General features: G+C 44.8%; 1 protein-coding gene across 1 annotated transcript; it reads right to left on the bottom strand.

Annotated features, from left to right (window-relative positions):
- Positions 1 to 7,029: 7,029 nt before the first annotated feature.
- LOC123120644 (heavy metal-associated isoprenylated plant protein 41-like) lies at positions 7,030 to 7,950 on the bottom strand. Its single transcript, XM_044540642.1, has 3 exons — positions 7,782 to 7,950; positions 7,397 to 7,595; positions 7,030 to 7,303 (listed from the first exon to the last, which is right to left on the bottom strand). Exons 1-3 carry the CDS (start codon positions 7,948 to 7,950, stop codon positions 7,030 to 7,032), a joined length of 642 nt encoding a protein of 213 aa, XP_044396577.1.
- Positions 7,951 to 14,090: the final 6,140 nt, after the last annotated feature.

Raw genomic sequence — 14,090 nt, 5'->3', positions numbered from 1 at the left:
GTGATATGTGAGTCATGTTGATGAGTAATTGTGCTTTAGTAAGAATATTGGTGTTAAGGTTTGTGATTCCCTATGCAAGCACGAAAATCAATAGTTATGCAATGAAATTACATCCTACTTGTGGTGCATTATTCGGTGTTAATTATGCTTAATGCTCGCTTATGAGATTTTTCGTTTCTTGGTTGGTCGCTTCTCAATCTTTTGCTAGCCTACATTTTGCACTAAGTATGATCACTACTTGTGCATTCAAAATCCTTTAAACCAGTTTTGCCATATGAGTCCACTATACCTACCTATATGCCGTATTTCCGTGCCGTTCTAAGCAAATTTGTATGTGCCATCTCTAATTTTCAAAATAAAGTTCTCTTTTGTGTGCTCGTACCGCTCATGAAACGGTAGGGGGTGGCTAATATATTTCCATGCTAGATATGTTATTCTCACGATGAGTGTTTATTCACTTGTCATTGCACGAGAGTAAGGCAAAGGTATTAGGGATGCGCAGTCCCGAAATGAAAAATGAATTTACTTCATATTGTCAAATAATAAATTCCTTGAAAAGTGTTGGTATGGAAGGCACCCATGCATACGGTTAGCCATGGAAAGTGAAAGTATGGTGGAAAAAGGAATAAACTTTAATTTCTATTTGGGAACCGCCTATGATATATCTAGCATGGAAAGTATTGGGAACTACTCGATTGTTCTCATTGATAGGAAAAGCATGCCTCCCAAAATGTTTTATCTCTATCTTTTTCGCTTTGAGCTTTGGCACCTCTACAAATCCCTACTTCCCTCTGCGAAGGGCCTTTCTTTTACTTTATGCAATTTTTACTTTTTATTTGAGTCTCCGTCTTCTCTTATAAAGCACCAACTAAGGGGCATTATGATCGTACTTGAGCATTCTGTGTAGCTAATATGCGAGTGTGTTTCATGAATGGATCAATGATTGAGCATAATGGGCAAGGGATAACTTATTTTAACATTGATATTTTGAAAGACATGGTTGCTTGTTGATATGCTTGAGTATTTAAGTCTCATGTCGAAACTAGACTATTGCTTTGAACCATATAAAAGTCCAAATGTCCATGCTACAAAGAAAAGAATATGTGATGAACATGTTAGGCAGCATCCACATCAAAAATCCTGTTTTTATCATTTACCTACTCGAGGACGAGCAGGAATTAAGCTTGGGGATGCTGATACGTCTCCAACGTATCTATAATTTTTGATTGTTCCATGTTGTTATATTATCATTCTTGAATGTTTTACAACCATTTTATAGTCATTTTATATCATTTTTTGGTACTAACCTATTGACATAGTACCCAGTGCTAGTTGCTGTTTTCTGCAATGTTTTTACATTGCAGGAAATCAAGATGCTGATACGTCTCCAACGTATCTATAATTTTTGATTGTTCCATGTTGTTATATTATCATTCTTGAATGTTTTACAACCATTTTATAGTCATTTTATATCATTTTTTGGTACTAACCTATTGACATAGTACCCAGTGCTAGTTGCTGTTTTCTGCAATGTTTTTACATTGCAGGAAATCAATATCAAACGGAGTCCAAACGCAGCGAAACTTTTTGTCAATTTTTTATGGACCAGAAGACACCCAATGGGCCGGAGAAGCACCTGGGGGGTGCCCCGAGGGGGGGGCACAACCCACCAGGGCGTGCCTGGGCCCCTAGGCGAGCCCAGGTGGGTTGTGCCCACTTCGGTGGCCTCCCGCACAGCCTCTTTGCTATATAAATACCCCAATATTCCAGAAACCCTAGGGGAGTCGACGGAAATCAATTCCAGCCGCCGCAAGTTCTAGAAACCACAGATCCAATCTAGACACCATCACGGAGAGGTTCATCATGCCCATTGGTGCCTCTCCGATGATGCATGAGTAGTTCTTTGTAGTCCTACGGGTCCGTAGTTAGTAGCTAGATGGCTTCCTCTCTCTCTTTTGATTCTCAATACAATGGTCTCTTGGAGATCCATATGATGTAACTCTTTTTACGGTGTGTTTGTTGGGATCCGATGAACTTTGAGTTTATGATCAGATCTATCTTTTTATCCATGAAAGTTATTTGAGTCTTCTTTGATCTCTTATATGCATGATTGCTTATAGCCTCGTATTTCTTCTCCGATATTTGGGTTTTGTTTGGCCAACTTGATCTATTTATCTTGCAGTCGAAAGAGGTGCTTTGTGATGGGTTCGATCTTACGGTGCTTGATCCCAGTGACAGAAGGGGAACCGACACATATGTATCGTTGCCATTAAGGATAACAAGATGGGGTCTATTTCTACATAAATAGATCTTGTCTACATCATGTCATTGTTCTTATTGCATTATTCCGTTTTTCCATGAGCTTAATACACTAGATGCATGCTGGATAGCGGTCGATGTGTGGAGTAATAGTAGTAGATGCAGGCAGGAGTCGGTCTACTAATCTTGGACATGATGCCTATATAATGATCATTGCCTGGATATCGTCCTGATTATTTGAAGTTTTATCAATTGCCCAACAGTAATTTGTTCACCCACCGTTTCCTATTTTTCTCGAGAGAAGCCACTAGTGAAACCTACGGCCCCGGGTCTCTTCTTTATTATATTTGCCTTTGCGATCTATTTTCATTTGCTTTTTTTTTCAGATTGATTAAACCAAAATTACAAAAATGCCTTGCTGCACTTTATTATATTTGGCGATCCATCTATCAATTTATTACAACTTTCTCACGTCCATTTGCCAATTTCTAGCGCCGTTGCCCGAAAGGGATTGACAACCCCTTTAATACGTTGGGTTGCGAGTATTTGTTATTTGTGTGCAAGTACCGTTCACGTAGTGGTGCGTGGTTCTCCTACTGGTTCGATAACCTTGGTCTCATCACTGAGGGAAATACCTAACATTGCTGTGTTGCATCATCCCTTCCTCTTTGGGGAAATACCGACGTAGTTCTAGCAGACATCAACGACCCCTCTGATGTATACACATGTTCTGATGTAGTGATCCGATAGCACTCCCGCGTCTAGGAAAAAGAGCTCCGAGAAAGAGAGAGAGAGAGAGAGAGAGAGAGAGAGAGAGAGTCTAGAGGCGTTCCCATCTAATTAGTGGTCTAATCCTATTATACCAATTAGATCCGAAGAGCACCTGCCTAATTAGAAGTCTAATCTGTAGACCAATTAGACCAGGTGTTGGTATTAAAACCGGCAAACCTCGGGTAGGGGGTCCCGAGCTATGGATTTTGGATCTATGGATAACAGGAGACGAAGGAGATAGTATTTACCCAGGTTCGGGCCCTCTTGAAGAGTTAATATCCTACATCCTGCTTTGATTGTATTGATGATGATGTATCGAGTACAAGCTTGATCTACCTCGAGATCGTAAGTTGTGTTCTAACCCTAAGGCTAGATGGTTGTAATTATGACCTTGGTCTCTACGGACTAAAACCCCTCAAGTTATATAGACATTGGGGTACCTAGGATTACAGATGGTTGGTTGTCAATCTAGGGATACACACGCCGGCGTCTAACACAATACTTGGAGTACATGTCAAGTCTTGGGCAAAGTCCACCTTGATCACGCCGAATTGCGAGGCCTCTGGAGTCTTTCCTTATAAGAATGGTGGCCCATAAGCTCGGCCCATGGACTGTGGGCCGACTAGGTTGGCACCCCCTAGTCCAAGACACTGTCAGTAGCCCTTGAACTGGTCTCGGATGCTGGGGACGACAATCTTCCTAGGACATAGAACTTCCGCTTTTGAGTCTTGGCTTGACAGGCGCGTTCCTCCCTTCAAATGATATAAGTATCCCGAGATTCTCTCACATTCACAGTCTTTACCAAGCTCGTCCTTAAAGGGACTGCTTGCCAACCACATATTTCCCCTACCCAAGTCTTGAATATCCGAAGATTGGGATAACTTAGCCTTGAAGGCCAACCGCGTAGGCGGGACTAGTGCCCCCTAGTCTGAAAGTTGAGTATTCTAAAATTTTAAATTTATAAAAATTCAAAAAGATTGAAATTCCATTTTTGTGCAGGTGCTGTTCACGAGGCTCTGCGTGATTCTCCTATTGGTTCGATAAACCTTGGTTCTCACTGAGGGAAATACTTATCTCTACTGTACTGCATCTCCCCTCCTCTTCGGGGAAAATCCCAACGCATCTCACAAGTAGCAGACCTCTTGTTCTCTCATTTTTGTTAGTGCCAACGACCCCCTCCCCCCTTAACAATTCTAGTCAAAAAGCCATTGATGTGGTCTGGGGCTCCTGTATAGTGTGGTATGGGCACATACCTGTGTAACTCATTATATGCAAATGATGTGGCCATTTTCATCATGTCACCTTATTCATGGTGTCAATCAAAGAGGACATCAAGCGCTGTACTGCAATTCTTAATAGTTTGGAGATGCCATTGACTTGTTTACCAGTTTTTAGAAAAGCCTTGTTGATCCCATCCAATGCAACGATTTAAATGTCAACGATATTTTGTAGAGTCTCCCCGTGGTGCGTTATGTACCCCCCCCCCTCATATATCTTAGGTTATCGCCCTCCGTCCATTGTTTGAACAGGACCGATTTCTAACACCTTGAGGATTCAATCCCGGCCAAGCTGGTCCTTTGGTCGGGGGGGGGGGGGGGGGCAACGTCGCTATGGGAAGATGCACTATAATGGCCAATCTGTTATAATGTCGCAACCTATCTACCATATCACTTGCTTTGACATTCTCCAAGGTAAGGAAAACTCACAACTCAAGAAGGCTGAAAGATCCTTTCTTTGAGCTGGTACATACGAGACATTGGGGGGGGGGGGGGGGGGGGCGTTGCAAAATTAACTGGAAGCTTGTTTGTCAGCCCACCAATCTCAATGGGTTAGGAATCCTTGACATGACAAGTTCTCGCATGCTCTGCGCTTGTGGTGGCCATGGCTTACATGGAAGGATCCGCTTAGGAGTAAGGTGGGTTTTCAGATCCATCGCGATAATGAAGGCATAGATCTATTCTACGCGACAACTATCATCACCATAAGGGATGAGAAGACAACGAGGTTTTGGCATGCTCCCTGGATGTAGGGTCACAAGTCAAAGGACTTTGCCCTAGGAATCTTTGAAATCTCCAAATGCAAGGAGCTCAATGTCCACAAAGCTTTGGGCAACAATGACCGAATCAAACACGACATGCAATGTGGCCTCTTGGACAACCACATTCAGGATTTTTTTTCCTTATGTGGAGCAAGTTGCGGGAGGTCACTTTGTAACACGAAAACATGGATGAAATTAGATGAAAATTCATGTCGGATGGTTTGTAATCCGCCAAATCTGCGTAAGATGCAATCTACCAGAGTCATCAACTCAGACATGTCTTGGCTTGTCTTGAAGCATTGCCCCCCTAGGGTCTGGACTGCAGATAGATTAAACCGGAGAGTCAGGCGTAACCATGGCCTTTGCCAATCATGTAAGCGTGAGACGAAGACCGTAGATCACCTCCTTTTCAAATGTCGCTACTCTATCCGGACATGGAGTATGTTAAGAAATTGGCTAGGCCCCAAATAGATTTGTATGGCTAGCTAGAGCGTCTTCGTTCAGTCAAAGAGTGGTGGATGCACATGCGTGTGATGACTCACCATGCTTCTCTCTTAAGAGATTCGTTTGTAACAAAACAAATACGTTTTTCTTTTCATAATGAATCAAAGATGCTGACCTTCAAGGTGTCCAAGATTAAGGGTGGGGAGCGCACTTGGGCTAACAATTTTTTTTGAGTAATTTAGTTCCGAACTGGTGGGCCCACTTTCTCGTCTTATTTCCCTCTCCCCACAACCACCAACACATCACGAAAGAAAGAGAAAAGTATGTTTTTGGTCTCTCAAGTTCCCAAAAAGTACAGACTTGGTCCCTCAAGATTTTTTGGTATACATTTGGTCCCTCAAGTCTCAAAACCGGACAAGTTTGGTCCTAAACCAGATTTTGACCCCCTTGACCGGGTTTGACCGCCACAAAACCGCCTGATGAACAGTAAATTTGAGTTTTTTTAAAAGCAATCTTCAAAAAAATCTAAAATTTTCTGGGGTCCAATATGCTTACATGCGCAAGGTGCAACCAAATTTTCGTGGTCTTTCGACACTCGAGGAGCTCATGGCAAAAAAATAAAAATATCTACGTCCGATGAACATTAAATTCAAAAACAAAATCTAATATGATTACATGCTCAAGGTTCGACCAAAATTTGGTGGTGTTTCGAGACTCAAGGAGCTCGTGGCAAAAAAAACAAATTTTCACTCACAAAAAATAGCCAATTTTTTTTGCTAGAGCACGTCCTACGTCATTTCATGACAAAATGTTGGTCGCACCTTGTGCATGTAACCATATTGGACCCCAAAAATTTACAGCATTTTTTTATTTTTTTTCGAATTTACTATTCATCAAACAGATATTTTTGTTCTTTCTATCACGAGCTCCTCGAGTGTCGAAAGACCACGAAAATTTGGTCGCACCTTACGCATGTAAGCGTATTGGACCCCAAAAAATTTCAGATTTTTTTGAAGATATTTTTTAAAAAAACTCGAATTTACTGTTCATCGGGCGGTTTTGTGGCGGTCAAACCCGGTCAACAGGGTAAAAATCTAGTTTAGGACCAAACTTGTCCGGTTTTGAGACTTGAGGGACCAAATGTATACCAAAAAATCTTGAGGGACCAAGTCTGTACTTTTTAGAAACTTGAGGGACCAAAAACATACTTTTCTCCGAAAGAAAAATACTCGCTTTGTACCAAAATGTAGATGTTTTTCTTGGTTTTGCATAGGGCATAAAAAACGTCTTATATTTTTGCCACGGATGGAGAAGAAATGGAAGAGAAAGCATTTTTCATCAGCATTGCTTGGTTCACTGACAAGTGCCATTAGACAGCATACAGGACAGTTCCAATACTGGATCATTACGGCGAGATCGACAGCCTCCAACGATCGAGGACAAATGAAACCGCGCCGAAGTCCAAGGCTCACAGGCTTGGCTGAGAAAAGAAATCATCGTCCGATGCCCATCATTGATCATTCCACGCAGAACTTGAAGGTGGAGCAATCACCTATAGCGAAATCTTGGTCACACCTCCAGCTCGACCCTCTCTTCTGGTTATAACCTGGGTAGTCTTGTATCTGAAAGGCAGCTTGCTCGACCATAGCGAGCGAGGACTCGGATGCTAGCTGCTCGATACCCCACGTCGAGTAGGGGTGCTTGGTCTTGTGGGTGACGTGGATCTCGCCGTGACGCCAGAGCATGCGCCGCGCGGTGGCGAAGAAGCTCCTCACCAGCTCCTGGTGCGACCTACAAGCAGCCAGATCGAACGAGAGGTTAGTAAGAGGTTGAATCATAGAATCATAGAATCATCGATAGATTACCACAAGAGAGTCTGCGTACTTGATCACATCCACTTTGTCCTCGCGTCCATTGAACCCGGCGTGAGGGAAGTTGAAGACGATCCGGTCCAACAATCTCAGCTGCAGATTGGCGTGGAGATTCATATCTTTCACGTCGACGCCGTGCAGCACCGTGGCGCCCATCGCCTCAAGCTTCGTCACATTGGATGTCCCGTCGCTGTACTTGATGTTCAGGTCCGCTGTTCAAGAGGATTGGACGGAAAAAAGATGCATGCCAAGAAAATAGTTCAGTGAAAACTAAAGATGATCACGAAAATCACACCGGCCAATATAAGCATGGGCATGCACGCATGTACGTTGATGCCCAAAGATAGAGCTACTCGCAGGCATACGAGCAGCCAGAGAGGCAGAGGGAAGGGCCGGACCGTAGGAGTCGAGGGACGTGGCGACGAGGTTCGCGCCGGAGCCGAAGGCGGTGGCGAGCGCCAGCGAGAAGGAGAAGTCCCCGTCGCCGACGATCAGGATGCCCTGCGCCGAGGAGTAGTGCTTCAGCCACTTTGTTCCCGCTGCCCCATCGTTCACTGCCACGGCCATCGCCCGCACTTCGCCGGAGCTATGTGCCAGAGAGTGTGAGGAAGCGAGAAGCGTGTGGGACTCGGGTCCAGTTCGAACTGAACCGTCCCGGCGAGGGGTTTTTGAAGTTCATGGCGGGGAGAGCAAGGGGCTGGGTCGCCTTGGGTTCTGCTGTGGAGTGATCTTGGGCCGGATGTCCTCCATGAATTCTGTGCTCATGGATGGGAATCCGAAATGCTGAGTAGTTGGCCTTTATTAAGAAGTTTAAGAATTTTGAACGGGTCTATTTATGTTTGATCTTTTGGATAGTAAGTAACATATTTTTCCTTTACCAGAAAGACTGCTTAGCAATATTCAAGTATGCACATTTTGGGTAATGTCTCAATATTTTTTTTTAAAGGAGGATAACTCCAGACTCTACATCGAGTAAGCGCACAACCATATTCTAACCTATAAGTTGGCTAGCCGACCCGCTCACCTGAGGCTCCCTCGATTTCCCGCCGTTCCTGTCCGTTTGATCGCCTCTGGCCAGGTCAATTTGCTCATGTCGGCCGTTTGATTTTTACTGGCTGTTTTGACCCAGCAGTCCTGCGTGGAATTCGATGACGGATGGGCTCGCCGAGTTCTTTGGTTGGCTGGATTCAAATATTATTAAAAAATCCAGCAGCCGAACAATATCGACCCGAGAAAAATACCCGCGTCCATATGCCTTGTGACGGTAACTTCACCAAACAACCACTAACCCGATGATAAAAGAGAAAAAGGAAACAAAAAATACACAAGTTCTAGGCTAAGCCTTCAAGAAGAAATCGTCCCACACATGTTAATGATGATGAGTACTAAACCCAAGGTCGATCTCGGGAGTTTCATTCATTCCCAAAGACAATCTTCGGTTCAACACCTTCAACAAGGGCACGACGCAAGCACACGTCAACATGGCCTGATCAGAGATCTAGCGTTTCCACCGGAGTACGCATGCTTGTCGTTGAAGTCGCCTTTACCATCAACACCTTTCCGACTACCGACACCTTGCCAGTCGGATATCGCACGAGGAGATACTGGAACACAAGCCTCGCCTCCGGTCACTGTCACACCACCTTCGATCCAGGAGCAACAGGCGAAAGACGATACCTCCGCCAAAGCCACCATGCAGCACCTACCGACAGCAGGCATGCCTTGACGTGTCTGCATGAGACGTCGTGCCTAGCACCAAGCGGCGACATGCATGACATGATGCCTCCAGAAGAGACGCATGTGTCACCCGCCCGAGCCGCATCGAACCTGATCTGTTGGTGGAAGCGGCATCACATACCGCCGCCAGCCTCATGGGGGTAGTCACCTCCTCGAGACCCAGCCTCCGTGTCGTCCACACGACCATGGAGGCTGCCATAGTTGAAGAAGCGTGGTCGCCGCCTATCTCCCAACTCCTGCGGCGCCATTAGACGACGTCATGGCGAGCAAGGATAAGGCCAGAATACCGCCGCCAGACCAGTCGCTAGGGGTGAGCATTTTGACACCGAAAACCAAAAAACCAAATCGAACCGAACCGTATTAAGTGATTTGACCGATTATTCGATGTTCTATTTTACGGTTTGATGTAAAACTTGGTTGTTACTCGGTGTTTGGGATTGTGTTCGGTTTCCATCGCCAGAATACCATTTTCACCGAAGATATCGAAGTGAAGCGAACATGGAGTAATTGGGGGCGAGCTCAAATGAGGCCGTTATCTAGGCCGTCCGGAAGGGTTTTTGGATCTGTGCCATTATTATACGTAGCCGCGTGAGAAACTGAAGAAATCGTGTCCTATAGCAAAATACCATATGTGACTATGCGTGGGTGGTGGGCCATTGCATGTCGGTACAACGGACGGATCTGGCAAAGGGGGGATGGCCGTTGCCCGCAGACAAGGTGAGTCGTGGAATAGAGAACAGGGCATCCGTCTGATCCGTGGCTGGCCAATTTTTGTGTTTTGACCTTTTTTGAAAGGTTTAGCCGGATCTGACCCCGGTTCAAAAGTTTTTCAAGATTTGACCCTTTTTCCTACCACCAGGGTCCTCGGTGGTAGGGTTGTATAGGATACTGCCAAAAGCCTATGCGGTAGCTCACTCATCCACGTCTGCCCAAGTAAATGGCAGTCGTCTCCTGCCGTCCACCCTACCGCCAGAGTCCTCGGCGGTAGGCTATGCAACCCTACCGCCAAAGACCCTGACGGTAGCTGCGGAACAGTTATAAACAAGCAGGGGCCGAGGCGCGGGGCCCACCCACAAACCCCAGCCCCCATCTTCTCCCCTGTGCCCGCGTCGCGCTGCCCAGCAACAGAGCAACTCCTCTCTCCCCCTCCACTCCCCCCTCCGATCTTCTTCGTTTCTCCACCATTTTTGCAGACCGAGATGGCTCCGGAACGAGAAAAATAAGCTCTTTCAATCCCTCCAATTAGTTTTAGTCAAAACACTTTCGATTCGATGCATTATTTGGTCCAAATAAACCCTATTTTCAGACTAGATTTTAATTTTGGTTGATTCTATGTTTGCTTAGCTTGATTCTATATGATTTATGGGGTTGAATATGAACTCTAGTAACTAGTTGGAGAGATTTGATGTAGTTTCCATATGAACCCTAGTTCATCACCAAATTAGTTGGAGATTCAATTTTTTTGATTGAATGGTCATATGATTGACGTTGGAGGGATTGTAACTAGTTGGCTACATATGATGGATGTTGTTGAATGAATGAATCATATACATATAGTAAAATGTTTGGATATGATGGATTTTGGTGAATTATGCATATGTGTATTCCAATTTTTTATAAATGTTGAATAAATAAATGAATGAATGATGGTTGAATGTTGTTGAATGAATGATGTTGGATGAATATGATTCATTTGCGTTGATCATTAATATTGGTTGAATATGATATGAATGTTGGATGAATATGTGATAATTGATGAAAATGATATGATTCATGTTGGTTGAATATGATTCATTTATATCTGAGGTTGATATGTTTCATGTTGGTTGAAAATAATATCATTTATATTTGAACTTGATATGATTCATGTTGGTTGAAAATGATTCATGTTGGTCAAAAATGATATCATTTGTATTTGAACTTGATATGATTCATGTTGGTTGAAAATGATATCATTTATATTTGAACTTGATGTGATTCATGTTGATTCATTTCCAATTGTTTTAGGCGCCCCCTCCCCTTGCGCCCAATATCGGCGTCAAGTACCATGCTTGACCATGCTTTCGACAGCGGTCATCGCGTCCGTTTTGTGGAGAATGGAGTGGTATATCTATGATCAAGATGTTGCAGAAGTTATTTGTTATTATGAGAAATGAAGTTACTAACTATATCCGTTTACATTTTGGCAGATGCTACCCCCATTGCAGATGAGGGGCCACACCAAGGTAATAGGAAGTTATATACTCATGTATATTTGTGGTGGTTGTGTATTGTATATATACATTATATTGTAAATCATTACAAAAAATGGTTATGAGAATAATGGCGGTAGGTCCTCCAATTAGAACATGCAGAAATTATGCATCTTCATGTAGTAGTGTTGGTTGCAACTCACATGCCAAATGTAATGCAAGTCCTCTATTATTATTAGTAGTAGAGAAAAGTATACTTTTCGTCTCTCAATTCTTAGCGAAGTCTAGATTTGGTCCCTTAACTTTAAAACCGGACAATTTGCACCCTCAATTCTTGAAACCGGATAAGTCTCGTCCCTCAACCCAGCTGACTGGATTTTGACGCTGACTCGCTCCGGTTTTGACCAGATGTCGTGCCCACGTGGCAAGGTAACTCTTCCCTTCCACCTACTATCGTATGGACATTTTGACAAACATTTGGCGTGCAATGTCTGCCACTGCCAACGACCTGCCTCCGTCGCACCACGTTCATCACCACCACAAGCAGAAACTCGCACGGCGTGCGTCGGGGCCGCTCTCGCTCGGCTTGGTGCACCGGTGTTCAGGTCCTGCGTTCAAGTCCTCATTGACAGTGAAGTGGACGGGTCGCCGGGCTCGTCGGGGGAGCAGCGCAGCTCGACGTCGTCTCAGTTGCTGTTGTCCTCGTTGACAGAGTGCTCGCTGCGGCAACCTGGCGATAGTGCAGTGTTTGGCCGTGTCATCCCCTTGGCCGTGGTGGCTCTGCACGTCGGCACTCTGCGTCGGGGATGCCGAAGCTTGCAGCGCTCGTGTCCGGGTTCAGGTGCGCCTGCGCTGGAAGACACGGATGATGTGCAGCTGGAGGAAGTGTTCGAGCTGTGCTTGTCTGACGTGTTAGCATCATCATTCGTGTCTTAGCTAGTTTAGCGGCATGTTTATTTTTCCTTGTGCATGTGCATGCCGTGGGCATGATGCATATCTGCATGCGTGTGTGGACAGGTCCGGGTCGTGCGATAGGCCACCACCAACTAGCTATCGCCGCGCACCCCCTTGCCCGGCCTCCGCGCATAGGTCCTCCTCGCCGTCCTCGTGCCCACCGTGTGCTTTTGTCGCTGCCAACGACGGTGCTGTTGATGCCCTACGTCGCCCCGAGCCTACACCAGTGAGGCACCGTCCCCCGCTCCACGAGCGCGCCTAGTCAGATGAACTTGCTGAGTGAGCACGCGTGCCATCATGCTCGGCCTCCGTGCTTTGCGGCGAGCATGGTGCGGGTTTCAACGCGCTTCGACGTCGGCGCCCTACACCGCTGGGTCGCCTCGTCCTCTCGCTCCAGTACGAGGGCCGCGAGGACGAGCTTGACTGCCGCCGGCCGCCGCCGCTCGATCCCTGTAGCCGGACAACCTCGCTCCTCGAATGCACCCGCTCCTCCTCGGGCGATGAATCTTGGTGCGGTGGTGATGGAGTCACTGGTCAACGTGGCCATGGACGGCGGCATCGACTCGCTCGTGCTCCTCTTCCTCCAAGAGCTCACCATCGTCAGCAGCTCCAGACCTTGCACGCCAAGTGCTTGATAGAATGCCCACATTAGAGATAAATCAAAGGGGAGAAATAGATTGCCACATGTATTAGAACCGATCAAAACCATGCTGAGTCAGCACAAAAACAGCATTGGTTGGATTGAGGGACAAAATTTGTCCCGTTTCAAGAATTGAGGATGCTAGTTGTCCGGTTTCAAAGTTGAGGGACTAAATCTAGACTTCGCCGAAAGTTTAGGGACGAAAAGTATACTTTTCTTTTATTAATATGCCAATTGTAATGCAAGAAACTATGCTGCAATATTATTTTTTCTACAAAATACATGCCAAGTTCTACATTCCTTATGATCTCTTTTGGGATAGCTTGTGCTTTATGCCCACACCCTGTTTTCTTCTGTTCATCTATACTTTATGTTGCACTTCGCACCATGTATGGTTCAGCAAATGAGAAAGTTTTAGTGAAGTATAGGATCACGCTGGCTACAACCGGCGCAGCGAAGCGCGCGGAACGCTTCTAGTATAGTATATATGCTCCCTAAGTTTTAAGTCCTTACAATCAACTGAGGTCATCAATTGAAATTGGATCACTCGATTTTAATTGATTCAACAATTTCTTAAAGATATCTCATTCAATTCTTTTATACTATACACTATGCTTCCAAATTTTTATGGCCTCACTATTAGTTGAGGTCTTTAGTTTAGAACTGGGTCACCCGATTTTGACAGGGTCAACAATTTCTCAAGAAGATCTCCTATTTAATTATTTTAATTCACTATGTTCCCTAATTTTGAAGCTGTTTCATTCGATTGAGCTATTCAACTTTAGATTTGGTGTATGATTTTGATCGGGCTAACGATTTTTCAAATCAATCAAAAGCAACCGTTCTATAAAAACATATCAACCACGCACCCTCCCACCACCTAGGAAAAAGAAACGCCACCATGTGATACTATAACACCGACGCAAAAAAATTCCCACATAAGCATGAGTTGTTTAACGGATAACACAGAATCACACCGTGAAAGGCCCATCAAATAACCGTATTATAAATAAACATAAAACACACTCCATCATCTCCCCCACCCGCCAAACTAAACATTTCATCATTTCCAAAATATAAGGGGTATTAGGTTTTTGAAAACTCAATTTTTTTAACTTTGACCAAGTTTAGAGCCAATAATATCGACATCCACAATATTAAGCCAAAAAAATGGAAATTCATTT

This window comes from Triticum aestivum, chromosome 5D (genome assembly GCF_018294505.1).
Source record: "Triticum aestivum cultivar Chinese Spring chromosome 5D, IWGSC CS RefSeq v2.1, whole genome shotgun sequence".
Classification (NCBI taxonomy): domain Eukaryota; kingdom Viridiplantae; phylum Streptophyta; class Magnoliopsida; order Poales; family Poaceae; genus Triticum; species Triticum aestivum.
This window is presented reverse-complemented; position numbering and strand designations above follow the sequence as displayed.